General features: G+C 35.6%; 1 protein-coding gene across 6 annotated transcripts in view; it reads right to left on the bottom strand.

Annotated features, from left to right (window-relative positions):
* Positions 1–18,840, bottom strand: part of ADARB2 (adenosine deaminase RNA specific B2 (inactive)) — a 651,356-nt gene that overhangs the window by 87,268 nt on the left and 545,248 nt on the right. For all 6 annotated transcript variants that reach the window (XM_074267208.1, XM_074267213.1, XM_074267207.1 and 3 more), the window contains one exon: positions 3,039–3,153. In XM_074267208.1, the coding sequence (XP_074123309.1) occupies positions 3,039–3,153 (115 nt within the window). The remainder of the gene's footprint in view (positions 1–3,038; positions 3,154–18,840) is intronic.

Below are 18,840 nucleotides of genomic sequence, written 5' to 3'. Positions count from 1 at the left end.
TACATGTTTAACATATATTGGATTACTTGCCATCTAGAGGAGAGGACGAAGGAAAGGGAGGGAAAATTTTGTAACATAAGATTCTGTAAGGGTAAATGTTGGAAATCATATATATATTTTGAAAATAAAAACATTTAATTAAAATATTATCAGTTGTAAATGCTTATGAAAAGTTATGTCAAAATTTGGTTGCCCAGAGAAGTTCATCGATATTGTACATCAATTTCATCATGGAAGGCTTGCCAAGATTCTGGATACTGAATAATGTTCTCACTTTTTCCCATAACCAACAGAATGAAACAAGATTGTGTACTTGGTCCTATGCTTTTTAACATGATGTTTTCAGTTATATTGTCAAGCACCTTCAATGAGGATGAACATAGTATCAAGGTAAGACTGCAGTGATGGTAAATTCTTCAACTTGAAAAGGTTACAAGCCAAGACTTAAGTGGAAGGAATATTGGCCCATGATCTTTGGTTCACAGATGATTGTGCACTCAACATAGCCTCCAAAGCTGAGATGCATGCAATAAAGTAAGGATTGATTCTCTGTTGCTTGTGATTATTTTGGCCTAACAATTAACACCGAGAAAATACAGGTGCTCCCTTTAGTCAGCATCACACCCTCCATATGTAGAATCATTGGTTATAGCAAGTGGAGAAGTTTCAAACACTGTGGGTTCACGGTTCACCTTCCAGGGTTATATATAATGATAATGAAGTTGATAAACATTGCCAAGGCTAGCTCAATGTTTGGGAGGCTTTGCAGGAAAGTGGAGGAGAGAAGTATAAGACCAAATTGAAGATATGTAGAGTTGTGACCTCATTACTGTATGCCTAAGAAACCTGGATAGTATACCAGTGCCATTCTAGGAAACTGAGAGGTTAAGATATCAGACACTGCTTTTCTTGAAGTAAAATGCCAAGCATCCAAATTCTGTTGTGGAGTGTGTAACACACAATGTTCAAATGCCAAGTGTATGCTTGCCAAAAAGATTATTTTATAGAAAACTCACATATGGAAAGTGCTCACTTGATGGTCCAAAAAAGTGATAAAGACACTCACAAGGTCTTAAGAACTTTCAAATTGATTGTGTGACATGGGAGATATATAGGAGATCCCCAGCAAGACGTGCATTCATCAGAGAAGACACCACACTCTATTAACAAAGCAGAATTGAAGTTGTTCAAAAGAAACATAAGATGCACAAATTTAGAGAATCCACCCCAAATGTTCACTTGGACTACTTGTACCCAAGCAGTGATAGAGCATTCCAAGCTTGTATTGGTGTGGTCAACCACAGTTGAACATACTGCAAATTGACTCTAACATAATGATGTCCTTTTGCTCTTCTTGAGAACAAAGGACAACTAACTAACAAATTAGGCAAACTTTGTTTAGTCTAAATGTGATGAATATAAACCTTGAAGAAAATTAGGCAGAAAAAATATCAGATGGGCTAATACATTTTCCCCCCTCTGGGAGGGTCATCTCATATTAATATTTGGTTATGCGTAGGAGGCAAATTATTATGCTTTGAGCGTCTCTTGCCAATATGGACTGTTTTTTTTTTTTGACACTTAGAAGACAGAAAGACAGCAGGTCATTAACTGGAATGACTTCCTTCCTTTAGAAACTGGTAATGATAATGGCACTGAGATCATGAAATCATTGTAATGATCAAATAAAAAAACATAAATAAAATGATATCTGAGTATAATACTTGCAATATATGTATATATAACTACATCAATGCATATACAAAAGATACACAATGATATCCAGATAATCATATGTATATGTTTATACAGATCTTTTATGCTAGCTATTAATATATTATGAAGAAAATTACTAAAGAGATAAAGAGAAGAAGAAAAAAGAATGGAAGAAGAGAAAAAGAAATGGAATATAAAATAATAAATGATCAGGAAAAGGCAGAAAGGCATTCTATATTGGTCTGCAACTGTTCTGAAGGGTGGTAAGGAATAGGAAGCTTTTGAAGGAGCGATATGCCATTTCCTCTCATCCACATCTCCTCTTCCCTTTGCTGCCCTTACTTATGTCTTTCTCTCCCTTTTCACCTCCCCCAAAGCAAGAGCTGTCTCCCACAGTTCCTATCACACTGTACAAAGGTTATGTGTGCTAGCTGCTGCTGAGTGGGACACACAAATACCACTTGGCCAGCGGGAAGGAGAGAAAGCTGCCCTAACACCACCATCAGCACCTCCCCCTTTGTCACAAAAGGTCATTTGCACCCAGGCTTTCATTCACCTGTGGAAGTGCCAGCCATCTGCCAGGCACCTGAGGCAAAAACGGGGCAGCTGAACGGTCTCTTTATTTAGATGTCGACAGAACTGAGAGTCCAAGGTGTCAAGGTTTACTTACTGGGGGTGGAAGGCTGGGTGGGAAAGAAAAGGAAATTTGTTCTTACCCATCAATCCAAAATCAGCTATTTTGTGACCTTGTTTAACCTTAGCTTAATGCTAAGACAAACCCCTCAGCTGTTACACTTTTCTTCAGGAAGAAAAGAGGTGGTGGGAACCCTCAATGTAATAAGGGAGGAAAGCCAGTTATGTATTTGTTTTACCTTTTATTGTGGGAATTGAGATACTTGCTTAATAAATTTTCTAAAATACGGATAATTATGTTTGGTGTCAATATTTTTTTGAGATTTTGTTTTAACTTTGGGGCTACTTTTCTTCTTCATTCTTTCCTGCTTGTTCCTTTATTTTTCAGAGACCTGAATTTCCTTATTGTAAAATGAAGGTGTTGGATCAGAAAATTTTCTAAGTTCTTCCATTTTGAAAATATGATCCTATGAGAACTTTTGAACTAAGCCAGTGCCATTGAATGATATGTATTAATTTACTTAACTAAAACTAAGACTCTTCCTAATTTTGTGATTACTTGACTATACCTACTATCTTTTGCTGTTTTTCAGCTAAATAATGTTATTTATATGGGGCAGGTAAGTAACATATCATCTTTCCCCCCAGGATGAAAATCCCATTGCAAAAAGAAAAAAGAAATGAATTACCTTTTGTCATGACAATTCCTGCCAGAGATTTGTGGCGGGCATGCATGGAAGTCAGGTTGTCTGTCAACTCTTGAAACTTCTGTGTTACCAGCTGGTACACTGAATCAGCAAACTCCTGGAAGATACAAAAACCAGGGTCTTTTTTAACGTGGGTGAGAAGAGTAGATGATAGATGGACAGTGAATTTTCCACTATTAACCTTCCTTCCTAAATTCAGTTCATCCATGAAGAGTACTTAGAACATTGGTCCAGTCTTTGAGAACATGAAATACCTCATTCTGCATTTCCCTATGTCATTTTAAGTACTAGGAACTATTACAATTCTTTGAAAATGAGTATGATTTTGTGTAGCATTGGCTCATGTCAGCGAGAAGAGACCATATTAATCATTCCTGATTTGGAGATGGAAGAGTATAAAATGAGTCTCTTAAGATACTTCCAAGGGAGGTAGACAACAGAGGAGAAGGGCCAAAATAAACATGAGGCTCTTGTTTTACTAAGAAACAAGTCAGTTCTTAATTTCTGTCCTAATCCTTTGAGTAGGATTGCTGTCTTACAGATATAGATCTTGAGCTACCATTTTGTAATATTTAAAAAAGCTTGTCCTTATTTCACATGGATCACAACCTCACATTAGAATGGATATTGAGTAGATCTGCTGTAATTCACTGTTATTCATATATCCCAGACATGACCCTGGATTTAGTTCAATTTGGTGGAAAGAGAACTAGATTTGGAGTTGGAGAAGAGACCTGGGTTTGATTCTGGATCTGTCACTTTGTGACCTTGGATAAATTACTTAAACTGTTTAGCCCCTAACCTCCTTTTGTGCAAATTTAGAGTTGGACTAGAAGTCCACTCCATTTTATTGTGATCCCACAAACTGTTTGGAACTAGTTCAGTGCTAACATTTGATTTGTCATTATTGTTGTTCAGTCATTTCAGCTGGACCTGACTTTTTGGAATGTTATTTGAGGTTTGCTTGGCAAAGGTACTGGAGTATTACCATTTACTAAAGTATGGAGTATTACCATTTCCTTCTATACCTCATTTTGAAGATGAGGAAACTGAGACAACAGGTAAAGTGACTTGCTCAGAATCATGCAGCTAGTGAGTATCTGAGGCCACATTTGAACTTGGGAAAAGAAGCCTTTTTGACTCTAGGCCCAGCACTCTAACAATATATCACCTGTCTATGACATTTAATAATGTATGATAAATTATTTAGTCAAACATTGAAAGCACAACTAAAAGATTTCTATTTTTATAACTCTTTGGACTTTATGATTTCTGGTTATGTGGTAGGGAGAAAAGAAGCATCTCTTGAGGAAGAACACAAATCTTCATGTAAAGACCAGTGGTTAGTAAGTCGGTTCCTAGGTTGAGCTTGTCCAGAATAAACTTCGGAGGACACAAAAGGACATTTAGATGGCTTGGATTATGTACTTTTCACCATCTGATATTTTTAGATAAGAGGACAAAGAATTTAAAAAATACTATCATACCTTCCTCACATCCTTCTGATCCAGCTTCTCCCCATCCTCATTTATCTTATCAGGGATCTTGTTCCTCCTAACACCTAACATGAAACTAGTGCTCATGTGTAACATGATTCTTTTTGCCAACTTCCTATAACGTCTTCTCTTTTGCTTCAAACATTCTCATCTCCTTTAATTGATCTTCCTATGATACAGTCTCAAGATCCTTCACCATTCTCCTTGACCATCCTGGAATGGGATCAATCTAAGATCTAAAAATGTGACACTCGGAGTTAGACTTCATTGGGTAAAAACTGCATTCTTTCTCTGCAGAAACTCTCTGTCTACATATAATACAGACAAGCCAATTCAATTTGGATAAAAACTTTGTTCTGTAGCAAATTTATTTATTTGATTGAAATTTTCCTTTGAAGCGAGATGTACTGGTACTATAGAGACAATGTTGGGGATAAGAACAAAAAATAGCAAATATCAATAAAATTAGGCGAGTGATTTCATGGTATAAGGAATTTCTTTTCCTAATGCAGGTTGGCATCTTCTGTGTAGCTATATTCTTAGAGAGTCCTTAGAGTACTGAGCAGTTAAGTGACCAGGCCTGGGTCACATAACTAGCAGATCTTTCTGACTAAGACTAGCTGTATTCACTATACCATGCTGGTTCCCATTTTATATAATAAATTATAGGCGTTTTTTTAAATTGAATGAGATGATGATTATGTGAGTTCTTTTGAAACAAAATCAGCCCTATCTACTGGAAGGAAAATTTCACAAAACAGATTTTTGCTTCCCCTTTTGTCTCCTACCAAGAAAGGCTGTAAAAACACTCACAGCAAAGTATGTCTCTTTCCTAAGTGCTGTCTCAGAAGGTTAACAGCCTTTCCCATATGTTGTTGTGGCTGTGATAGCAAATGCTCATTATTTTTACAATTGTTCTGCAAATACATATGGATAATCCATATAAATAATAAATGTCATACAAATTAGACTTTCCTTGGGTGGTGTACCAAACGGGGTTCCTCTTTTGGATAATGGCTTTAGATTTCTTGGTTGGCATGTAGAAGAATGCAGGAAGGTAATTATTTAGGAAGTACCATGCTTGGTTAATGTGTTTGCTTATTTATTTATTTACCCTGGCTCATTACCTTTGCCCACAGTACTTGAAAATGTTGCTGTGGTGTAAGAACTTTGAAAAGAAGGATGTTGATTTTTCTCTTAAACTACCTGGGATAATGTGTGTGTGTGTGTGTGTGTGTGTGTGTGTATTTGTGTGTTTATGTGTTATATGATTCAAACAAAGTATGCCCAAGTTGACCCTCTGAATAAGGAAAATGAGTCAATCAGTGTTATACTAGAGACTTCTTATACTTCTTATATAGCCAGAACTATGCTTGCACCTGTGGGATATAGAAGTATAAATCATGGTTTCTGTTCAAAATAATCTACCTTAAGGTCAGGTTGGTGAGATAAGTATACCAAATATAGATTCAGAATTTTAGAACTGGAGGAGACTTTTGCTTTTATCGACTGAGCTAGAAGCAGCTTAAAGAACTTCTTGTCCCCATCACCCCAAATCATCTCTTCTCAGTTCCTAGTCTTTATTTCTATCTTGTCTGGATTAGAAGTTAGATCAAGCTAATTATATTAAAAATGACAAGAAGAAATAAACTCCTTCATTCAATTATCCTAATTGCTCTCTGTCTCTCTGTTATCTGTATCATCTCTGTGTCTCTGTCTCTCCCAATACACATTCATGCATATATACACACATGTATGTATATAGGAAAAATCACTTGCTTTACATGTTATCTAGAATAAAGATTTTTTTTATATTCAAGAAATTACAAGACTGTCTGCTGTAGCTCAGTCCAATGAAATATCTCAGAATTGGGATTTTAGCAAATTTTTAGGAGAAAGAGTCTTATTGCTCCTGAAGGTTAATCTGTGTTTTAATGAATTGATGGATCTGTGATATCATTATGTGGGAACCCTTTCTAATGATGCAGATTGGAAAATTATGGTGGAGTTACATATAATGAAAATCATTGAGTTTCTGTAAGTATCCTGCAAGGGATCCATCCAACATTCTCTAGATTTTGGGGGGGGGGAATATTTCAAATACCATTCGAGCCCAAGATCTTTCAAAAACAATTCAACAAATATCTAGTGATTACATGCTCTGTTCACCATAGGAAAGTATTGGGTATTCAAAGACAAAACCCAAATTTTCTCAGTCCCCAAGGACTCATGTCCATTGGTAACTCTTTGTGGTCCTTACATGACTAGCTCACATCTTTTTTCTGGAGGATGTTATTCTGTTTCTCCTTAATTCTTGGTTATTCATACGCTTCAGACTAAATGTAACCACCATGCATGATCTCTTTTGTGTTCTGGCTGGTCAATAATTTTAACTCTCCAGTGTGTTGTTTCAAGCCATACAGTCATATGGGTATCACTACATAAGTATCATTACTGACATTAAAAAATTGGACTTTGTTAGAGTGAGAAGTTTAGGATTAGTTTGCTCTTCCTTTTCCTCAGTTTTGGGGCAGTTTCATTGTCTATCTACAATGTCTCTATAAAATAACTGATGGACCAGTTCTCTGGGTTTTTCATTCAACTTCATGTTGTAGTCTGGATAATAGAAATTCTTTACTCTCTTCGCTCTTCCTATGGGAATTTCTGTGGTCTCACTGAGGTGACTTGAGTTCTTGGAGGATGACTAGTGGAGAATAAGCACTAGCAGCTTTTTCCATGCTGCAAAAGTTTTGAGTCTTGTCAATAGATAGTGTCTTCTTTCTAAGGACCACACTAAGTGTGGAGGATCTCATCAGGAAGTGTGGAGGATCGCATCAGGAAGAGGATAGTCACTTAAAATGAATTATTTTTCTGTCACAATTCATGAGTCAATGAACAAAGCAAAGTGTCCCTCACTCCTCTCTTATCCTGTCTGCTTCTGATTCATGGTGGCAGAGTGGTAGAAAAGGACATAGTGGGCAGTAAAAGTCCTACACTTTTTACACATTTTATTTTCTAACTGGTTCTTTAAATATGGGATCTTTGTTCAGTGACCAAAGAATACTTCTAGAGGACCCCAAATCATTCAAATTTTTGAATACATGAAAGTAGAAGATAAAGATGTTGCAGGTAAATGGAAATCTGCTGAACAGATTTTCCTTGAAAAGGCTAAAGGAATTGGCAAGCTTGGCCACCTTGTGTTATAGTAATAGATATATCATGCGTGAAAAGATCACTATTGGGGAAGCTAGGTGATGCAGTGGATAGAGCACTAGACCTAAAGTAGGAGGACCTGAGTTCAAATGTGACCACAGACACTTAATACTTCCTAGCTTTGTGACCCTGGGCAAGTCACTTAACTGCAATTACCTCAGGAAAAAAATCACTATTATCATAGCTTATGCATCAATATATGTTACAGACGATTAAAATGTCCAGAAATTTACTAGATAAAAGCCTACAAATATTTATAGCACTTCTTTTCATAGAAGCAAAAAATTAGAAAAAAAATAGATGCTTAATGACTGGTAAGTGGTTAAACAAACGGTGGTACATGATTATAATAATATATTATGTATTGTAAGAAACAGTGAATATGATGACTCTTGAGAAGCATATATCTCATATAAATATGAATTTATATAAAGGAAAAATAAGTACACCTAAGAAAACAGGAAACAATTATTCTAATAGTGTAAATGGATAGAACAACCCCCCAAATTGCAATTTTTGTACAGTGTCCCATAAGCTTCACCCTGACCCCTTGGAACATACACAGCAGGCATTCTTGTCAAGCACATGGAAGCTGAGGAGTAGACTTGCTTCAAGGGATGTACAATGGAGCCAGCCTCCTCCCCGCTTCAGAGAAGATACAGCTCTCCTCTGACTGATTTCTGTTGGTCATGATGACTTGAGGGTTCATTTTGTGTAGTGAAAAAAAAGTCTTTTAATTCGCTGCTGATCTGCAACTTATACCACAGAGTCATGATTGCACTTCAAGGCTAACATGGAGAGAAGACCTAAGGCTCAAGGACTATATACACATGCAGACACACTCTTACAAGGTAGTGTAAGAAAGAATCCTTCTATAAGGATACAAGGCTGATGACCTACCTCTATTGAGAAGAAAAGATTGACATTGTCATTTTAAGAATGACTACAACGCACACTTTTGCAGAGAAAACAATCAAATGACTCCTACTGTTACAACCCAGTTTAGTCCTATCTTCCTGGCTTCCTTTTGTGCCTTTTTGGCCCCTCTCCCCAGGTGCTCTGCTCTCATTATGAGCTAATTAACCTCAGCCTCATCTAGCTACTAATAGAATCATTTGAAGAAATGCAGAAAGGGGGTAAATTATTGGATTTGGGCCTTCTTCGTGGCCACAAGGCATTTCAGTTCTCTAGAGAAAGAATGCTTACAACCAAAGTTATTATTTGGCACTCTATCTGAATACTCCACCCTAAGGATGGCACCCTCAACCACAACAAAGAAAGGTAGTAAAAATAATATCCAGGCGTGTTTTTTTTTAACTTAGGAAACCTGGAAACCAACTGAAATCTGAGGGTCCTATTCTTATTTGCCATAGTTGACATTTTCATTTGGGAGTTATTCCACAGGTATCACTATGACTAATGACAAGGTCAGTAATTACAAAATATTTCTTGCAGTTAATCCCTCAAATGTACCATCTTCATATTTGATTACAAGTCTTTGCTCATCTTATCCCCTCCCCTCCCACTTTTCCTAAACCTTTCACAGTATAATATCCTTTCCATTTCATTCTGCTTCTTTGAGTTTTGCCTATGGTTCAAAATTCATACCATTTCTTTGGGGACTTCTCTCCCTTCTGGCCACTTTTCTTCCTGTAAAGGTATCCTAAGCATTCATGTTACTAACATTTTTTCATACAAGAGCCTTGTAAACCTAAAAGCTGTATTAAAAGTAGCTCATAAAGTACTAGACTTGGAATCAGGATGTCCTGGGTTTGAATACCACTTTTGTCCATCACTAGCTGTGTAATTTGACTTTGGAAAGTCACATAACATAAACGACCCTCGTTTTCCTCATTTGTAAAATTATAAGCTGGAATCCAATCATCTTTGAGGTCATCTCTGGGTTTCTTTCTAGTTCTAAATCTATGATACTATAACCACCACTATCATCACTTCCTTGATTTAAACTTAAAGTTTAAAAATAATGTTTTTCATTATTGTTATAGCTAGTATTTACATAGCACCTACTATTTGTAAGGCATTATGTTAAGTACTTTACAAGTATTATCCCAAATGATCCTCATAACCTCATATCCTTCCATACCCCGGGAGATGGTGCTATTATTATTTTCATTTTGCAGATGAGGAAACTCAGGCACACAGGGCTTGGGTGATTATCCAAGATCAGATGTATCTAAGTATCTGAGATTGAATTCGAACTCCAGGCCCAGTGTTCTCTCCACAGTACCATTTAGTTGCCTAAAAGAGATTCCTTTTGAATTTTTTTAAGCTAGTTAATTAACTAAACTTTTTGTGTTTGTAGTTTCATTTGAGAAATAAGGGATGAAAAGATAGAAATTTAAAAGAACCATTTCTATGAATAAATCAGAAATATTTACCTTGGTCTAGGTAATGAATTAGTTTCTCGGTAAGATATAAAGTATAGTAGAATGGTCTCCTACAGAAGGTTTTGAATTGAAATACACCACTCTCATTGCCCCAACTAATACTTAAAGACACTAAATTATAAAGTAGGTGATGACTTGAATTGGAAAGGCGAGTCTCCTCAGTGGAATATTATATCAATGAAATCAAGAGTTCTAATCAAATACTCCCCTTCATATGAGCCAAACCCAAAATCAAACTCCAAAAATGTATGGGATTTGGAATGTTCAAGGAAATCAAGCCCATTAATTCTCTCCCCACATTTATCCCACCATAGCACTGAAACCTAGTAAACGTCATCATAGCTATTTTAAGTGATCAACTGTTAATTAAATCACATGCGTGATTGCTGCTCCATATCTTTTTTCATCTCAAAAATTATTTCTATATGTAAAAGATACTTCAGTTGATTACAGAAGGAATTGGGAGAAAGAGAAGAATTACAAATTAAATACTGATTTATGTATATATGCCTACTATCTAAGTATAAGAAATTTTTATTTTTCACTAATTGGGATTTAACATATACAATAATTTTGATTAACCAGAATGCAATTAATCAGAACTCTAAATTAATTTGATTTTCTTTACCATCAGTACTTGCATTAGAAAAAAGTCAAAATGCCTAGAATAAAAGTTAATAGTGATTTCAGAGTACAGGGTACTGTATATGTTCAGTTCAATTTACTTGTATAATTCTATCCATATATTATATGATATGATTCAATTCAACATATTTTATTGAATTCCTGCTATGTGTTGAATACTCTGTTAGGTCCTAAGAAATAGGTGATCTATGATATGGTCTTGGCCCTAAGGAATTAATCTCAATGAAAATTAAAAAAACAACAACATTCATATGCTCATTTCTCCCACAAATAAGTACAATCTGTTAAGCAGTGTTCTAAACACTAGAGAGGATTGAGATACTTTATCATAAATAAGGTTTTATTCTTTTTTACATATCTAAAATCTCACTTTCTTTAGGAAATCTTCTCTAATTGGCCCAACCACAGCAATGTCTCCTTTCCTTGAACCCCAAGAGCACTTGTGTGTCTGTCTGGTACTTACACTAGTTTGAATGATTATGTTTTCATGTATCTGTTTTGTTTCCCCAGTTGGACCGAGCAGGCTAGATACTATGTCTTTGATACTGTAATACTATGTCCTATGTTGTTGGTATCGCCAACATTCAATATGATATTCTACATATTTCCAGGACTATTTGCTATCGATGGTTAGGATGATAAAGAACCACAAAATAGGGAAGATCAGTGGATAGAGTGTTGAACTTGGCTTTAGATAGTCTTGCTTCAGATATTTCCCAGTCTTGTGATTCTGGATAAGCCACTTAACTTCTCTTAATTTGTATCACTTGTCATTTAAACTCTCTTAATTTGTGTCCTCTTCTGCAAAATTTTTATTTGAGAATAATAATAATAATAATAATAATAATAATAATAATAATAATAATAATGTTACTTCACAGAGTGATGTGAAGGTCAAATGAAATAACATATTTAAAAGTATTTCATAAATACAATTATTACTAGCACCACCATCATTACCATTACTACTATAATTACTATTACCATTACAACGACCACTTATCCTGACCACCATGACCACTGCCACTACTGCTGTGCTGTTGTTGCTGCTACTGTTAATATTCCTACCACTGATGATGATAAATGTTAATTAGACTAGGGAGTATTTCCACCCAAATAAAGGATTCATGAAGTAGATAGCAATGGAACTGGATTTTGATGTAATGCCGGAGAAACTGAGGCAAGATAGAGATTAGAGAGTTTTTTTTTAATATTTTATTAATTGGAGAGTTTAATTGACTGGACAGGACTCTTGTCTCAAAGTATCCAGTCATGAATGGGGGAATGATAAACACTTTTATAGCTCTTCAGACAAAGGAAAGGAAAAAGAGCGGGAAAATTAGAAGTCTTGTCAGGATGGGGGGAAGTTGTACATTTTTACTAAAAGCCAGAGTCAGGATGTTTGAATAACAGAAGTAAAGATGTCAGTGAAGTATCCTAGATAGTCTTATCTTTTGGAATATTTTAGAGGGGTAGTGTCATAAATTCTTGGAGGCAGAAGGAGCTAGGAGTCAGGAAGTCTGATCTGCTCCTCTTCTCCCATTGACAATTTATAACCTTAGAGCAAATGGTCCTCAGTCTTAATGAACCAGGGGGGGGGGGGTTATGATTTGGGGGACTGAGGCAGAACAGTTAAAGAAACTGAGATAGAACAATTCAGGGAAACTCAGTCAGGACAATGAGGGAAACTAGTGCAGGGAAACTGAGGTAATACAGCTCAAGGAGACTGCGGCATAACATTGAAAAGGGGAGCCCCTTTTCACAGGAAATGTGTGAAAGGAAACCATTTCAACTAGGCAGGATGTACAAAGTGTGGTGGAAGAAAAGAACAAGGCTTGGCAATGGCATTGTGACCCATTTGTTTAGATTAGAAAATTCATGTAGGCAATAGTATGTCTTTATATTGAAAATGTCAGTGAAACATTCAGCCTTTGCAAAACACGTTACAGTGTGAACTTGATCTGATAGATAAAAGGAAGTCAGGTAAGGTTTTTGAGCAGAAGTCACAACTTAGATTCTGGTGATGTGTTAAACTGCCTGGTAGGGGCAAGACATTAACCTTTAATAGTTATTGACAGCTTAGGATGACTGAGCCTAGTGAAAAGCAATGGGGCACAGTGGGGACAGTGTTAAGAGACAGTTAAGAGTCATACTGGTTATCTGACTCTGGAAAATATTCCTTTAATCTCTCAATTCCCCAGGCAACTCTTTAACACTCTAAGCTATGGAACAGTTGCTGATCTACATTAAGAGAGAATTTCCTCCTTTGGAATTTTATATGCCATTATATGATAGGTTCAGAGCCTCTTCCTTCCCATTTTCCTTCCTCCTATACATGGATGTATGTAAAATACTTTCCAACTCTAGGACAAAGGATAGATTGCATTAAAGCAATGTGACATCAAAATAGGGAAAGGGTACAATATGAAAGCTAGTACATCCAGGAGCATCTCAGCCTCCACCTTTATTTTTCAGTTCATGTTTTTTTTCTCACTTTGCTCTCATAATTTTCCTTAGGATCACCTATGGTGTGTGTGTGGGGGAGCAAAGCTAGAAGCCCTAGTGGGAATTTATTGGTGGCTCCCACCAGGAAATATAAGGGAAAGATAGGAGAAGAGGCAACGGGAACCTGACAGCACAGAAAACTATGGAGGGATGTGTGGATGGATATTATGTGTTAAATTGAGATGTTTGGGGTAGTGCTAAGAGAGGTTCAACTGGGTGGTAGTTAAGGGTAGATGCTGATAGATAATTATCAATTCAAGAACTCTGAACACAATTAAACAGGAGTTGACGTTATAATTCCACATGATTTCTAAGTCTCTTTTTTACCCTCACAAAAAGCCTCAGCAATCAACTGAAGTGTAATTTACAACATACTTCTTTGTTAAATATGGAAAAGAGACACCCAGCTGCAATCATTATAATGGTTGATTTAGCAATTTAGAAAATGCTTGCTAAATGGTTCCTCAGTGACCTCAAAGGGTTAATTCAGCTTCTACAAATCATTCACTGACTTAGGGAATAGTTTACACTGTGAGGAAATGCAATGCCAATAATTCCACCTCGATGCTTATAAGGAATTACCCTGAAGGTGATAACAAACAACACAAATCTTTATTAAAGAGAGAGTTGAATAGAATGGGGGCTGGGAGTAAGGGGTGGAGTTTCAAAAGCTATATCTAGGAATTATTATAATAGAAACAAATTCACTTGGACAAGGTAATGACATAAAAGAGAGTCAAATTGTGGGCACAGTTATTCCAGGAGAAGGAGTGATCTGTCTCCCAGAGAATCCTGCACTTAACCCCATGAGGATTGGGGGGAAAGGAAGCTTTGAAAGAAGGCTTGTGGATCTCTGGGTATAAGATCCTGAAAAGATGATGCCAGAGGAGGAAGAATAGATCAACAGAAGACTGAAAGGCAAATATATAGATAGCAGTCACTGTGAAGAGGAAACATTTCTCCTGCATAAAGGCACCTGGGGATAAAGTTGTATTCACCCTAGGCTAGTTATGGTTCCTTATCTTGATATATATCCCCAGGGAAAGAACATAACCAATTTCTCAAAGTCTTATATCCCAACCTTGGGACTATAAATCTATAATCTAGTCATGGCCTGACATTTGGAATTCAAATGATCAGAGGAGAGAAGTCCTTGACTACTTAAGATAGATATGACCAGGTACTCTGAGGTTAAGTATACAGGAATGAAAAGATAGATACTTGTTTCTGCCCTTAGTGAGATCCCATTTTCTTAAACTATGGGTCATGATCCCACATGGGGGTCTTACAACTGAATGTGGAGGTTGTGAAATTATGATTTATTATCAGTAAATGTTTGATTTGCATAACTATTTTATACCTATACACTCAGCGTCACATTACTATTTCTCAGGCAGAAAGGGGTTGTGAATGGAAAAAAGTTTAAGAAGCCTTGAGGTAGACTATACTTCTTGATCACCAAATGGGATTCCTAGCACTTTTCACATGGAAAAATTAAACTTTAATTCAGAAAATTAAGTAGCTCAAACTTTATTAATTTCTAGCACTAATATTTTGGATGGCATAAATAAATAAAGTGTTTCAAATATGTTCGAATTTGCAATGGCAGTCTTCAGGGTAAAATTGACATTCAACAGAAGTGGTAAGGATATTAAAATCAATAGATTATAAAGGAGAAAGTCTTTAGTAAATATTTTCTTGTTGAAATTCTGTCTTTGGGTTTATAAGGCTGAAATATCAGAAAGGTTAGATTTGCATATGGGTGGGGTAAGGCCAACTTTTTCAAAGGAATACTACCAAATACTCTCTTTCTTTGTTCTTTTCTTCTTATTATTATGAACTTGATGAATATGTGGACATTACCATACATATGTGGACATTACCATACATGGCCAACATAAAAAGAAGATTGAATATGAAACTTCAAATCTATATTATTTGCAGTTTTAAAAATTATTAAAATATATTTTCAATTTAACACAAGAATTCAAATAATGCCATGTTTATCTCCTTTTGAACTTTTTTCTACTTTTTCTACTTGTTTTACTTGACAATTTAATGTTTACTTAATGACCTTTTCTTTCTTTCTTTCTTTCTTTCTTTCTTTCTTTCTTTCTTTCTTTCTTTCTTTCTTTCTTTCTTTCTTTCTTTCTTTCTTTCTTTCTTTCTTTCTTTCTTTCTTTCTTTCTTTCTTTCTTTCTTTCTTTCTTTCTTTCTTTCTTTCTTTCTTTCTTTCTTTCTTTCTTTCTTTCTTTCTTTCTTTCTTTCTATCACTATCATTACTTATTCCCTCCAAAGAGGGGAAGTTATCCTTGGTGATAAATAAGCAAATTCAAATGACCATTTATGAAAATATTGGTCCTTATTCTTAGTCTCTGTGTCAAAAATCGCAAGTGGTATTCAACATCCTTCTTCTGAAGTTGTGATTGATTGGTCTTTGTGAATTGTTCTTAAATATTTCATAGTTGTTTCCTTTTCAGTGTTATAAGTTAAATTATTTCTCATATCTCCTTAACAATCCTTTTCACTTCAAATAACCAATAATTGGTAAAGGAGGAAAGAAGTCTAGAAACTTAAGTTGTGCCAGACAGAACAGGGCTATGAATGGCATGCTCAAGAATTTAAAATACTTTTTACTGAGGATTTACTGAAAGATTCGATCAGAGAGTGATGTGATGAAGGCCATGTAATAGAAAAATTAATGTGGCAGTGTCATGTAGGATGGATTGGAAAAGAAAAAGAATGGAGTCAGGGAGGCTTAGTTAGATTATTAAGTCTAGATAAGAAGCAATGAGGGTTGAATTTAGAATGGTGGTAGCAGGAAGAGAAAGAAGGAAGATATGTGTTTCCAAAAAAAAAAAAAAAAAATGGAAGTGCTAAAAATTGTCCAGAGAGACAAAACCTTCATTTAGTGTGCATGAGTTTTTAGAAGAACTAGTGAAAGAAAAATCAGAGAAAAGAAAGGAATGCAAGAAATTTGCTGAATTTCCCTTTCTCTCCCTTGCTGAGGAGAATGGAAAAGCAACTTTTATTGAAAAAGAGTGGAAAAATAGAAGTTAAAAAGAATCACACAGATAAAAATTTAGTTTCATTTAGAGTAAGGATTTGGAGGAAATAATTTTGTTGGAAGCAACTAGTAGAGGGCTGGGATAGAGTTGGACAGTTATGGAGTGAAACTAGTAAAAACTGGCATATATAGAGATGACCATAAAGGTCTGATGTTAGTGAAAAGGTAGCAAGAGGCATGAGTTGATCAGAAAGTTAGATAGTAAATTGGATATATGAGTAATGATAGAATTCACTTTCTGTAGAAAAGTTGAAAAACCAAACCATCTAATAATTTTAAAAAATAAATTAAGAAATATTTGGTTCAAAAATTGTATAGAATCTAAACTGCTTAATAGGTAATGATAGAGATTGTAGTAAAATTTTGAGACAATTTAGCAGGAATATATAATCAGAGAGATTGCTTATGAAGGGAACCTTTTCCAAATATTTCATGAAAAAAGCTTAATGGAGATGCCCCAAACCTAGTGCTGACAATGAAATTTAGTCCATATGGATCACATTCCTTGCTATTGTAGTTTTCATACCAGAGTTCAGAGGAAGGAGAATGTGGCTTCAGGAAAGGGTGGGACTTGAACTATTTAAGCTAAAATTTGAAGGATGAGTCATATTTAGATAAGTAGAGAGGAGACAAAACATTTCAGGTAATTTAATGAAAGGTGTACAAGCTGAAAAACACAAAACATGTTCAAAAGAAAGTACTGGATTTGGTTCAGAAAACCTAGGTTCAAATCCTAACTGATACTCATATATTCATGCTGGGCCCAAGTTTTTCTTTCTGACAGCTGGTCTTAAAGGTTCTTTGTGATCAGTGAGTGGATCCATTTGTTTACAGAAGAGAATTCATATAAGATAGTGCTGAAATCATTCATTCCAACCTTTGCATAATAGAACTCTCTCTCTCTCTCTCTCTCTCTCTCTCTCTCTCTCTCTCTCTCTCTCTCTCTCTCTCTCTCTCTCTCTCTCTCTCTCTCTCTCTCTCTCTCTCTCTCTCTCTCCCTCCCTCCCTCCCTCCCTCCCTCCCTCCCTCCCTCTCTTCCCCCCCCCCTCTCTCTCTATATATATATATTTATATACATATATATATATATATATATATTTTTTTTTTACTTCTGCAAGATGTCTCTACATCTTTTGTAAAATCTTTCCTTCCCTTACCATAGATATGCATTTAGAAACCACCTTCTATTGACTGGTTCAAATCCAATCTGTCAGTTCTAAAATAACTTTTGTTCAATTAACCTCTCTCTGCCTGATCAACTACTTCATTACAAATTGCATATTATTTCTGTGTCCTGACTCTTTTTAGAAAGATACAGAATTTATTAAACACTTACTTTGTATCAGGCATTGTGTAAAGTACTGCTGACACAGAAAACCATCTATGCCCTAAGGGAGATTTTATTCTAACGTGTATATACATATATATATATATATATATATATATATATATATATATATATATATATATATATATATACGTGTTTATATACACATATATACATGGGTATATGTGTAAACAAGTGTATATGTGTATGCATATTTAAATATATTTCAAATATTTCTCTGTGTCTCTCTTAGTCTCCCCCCCTCTCTCTTTCCCTCTCCCCAGGACTAGAGCAACAGAGATATTCTCTTCTTTGCCATTTTCTGGGGCATGAGTAATTACATGGGAATGTATACAACGAGAACTTTGGAGCCCTAGTCTATAATAGAGGTTTAAGCAATGTTAAATAAAATGTATGATTCTATCAATATTTAAGCAATAGACAAGCACGTATTTAGCCTTTATTATGTATGTATGGGAACTGAGCTAAGAGCTGGAGATACAAAGAAAAAAGCAAATATAGTCCCTCCATGTCTTTAAGGAGTTTATATTCTAATGGGTGAGATAGGAGACAACATGTACATATATAAGAATATCGAGATACTACAGACAGGGATGCTTCAGCTAATCTTGAAGGAATCTATAGATTTCAAGAGGCAGATGTGAAGAACAAGAACATTCAGGCATGGAGAATAGCTAGTACAAAGGATCAGAAATGGGAGTTGGAGCATCTTGTGACAAGAATATCAAGCAGGCTAATATCAGTGGACCATGGAGTGTAGGGAGGGGAGTAATACAAAAATGCTAGAGAGATGGGAAGGAGCCAGAGTATGAAGAACTTCAAATGATAAGTTGAGAATCCTAGAAATAGAATTTTCTTAGCAAAGATACTGGAGAGATTTGCCTTTTTCTTTCCCAACTAATTTTACAGATGAGAAAACTGAGGCAAACAGGGTTAAGTGACTTGCTCAGAATTATACAGCTAGTAAGTGTCTGAAACTGGATTAGAACTTCCTTCGGGGCTGACACTTTCCATTGGGCCATTTAAGCTGTTTCATTTACTTGGGAGACACTGAGGTTTTCTGGGGAAGGAGTGAAATAGTCATATCTACACTTTGGAAAAA

Source organism: Sminthopsis crassicaudata, chromosome 5 (genome assembly GCF_048593235.1).
Source record: "Sminthopsis crassicaudata isolate SCR6 chromosome 5, ASM4859323v1, whole genome shotgun sequence".
In the NCBI taxonomy this organism is placed as follows: domain Eukaryota; kingdom Metazoa; phylum Chordata; class Mammalia; order Dasyuromorphia; family Dasyuridae; genus Sminthopsis; species Sminthopsis crassicaudata.
This window is presented reverse-complemented; position numbering and strand designations above follow the sequence as displayed.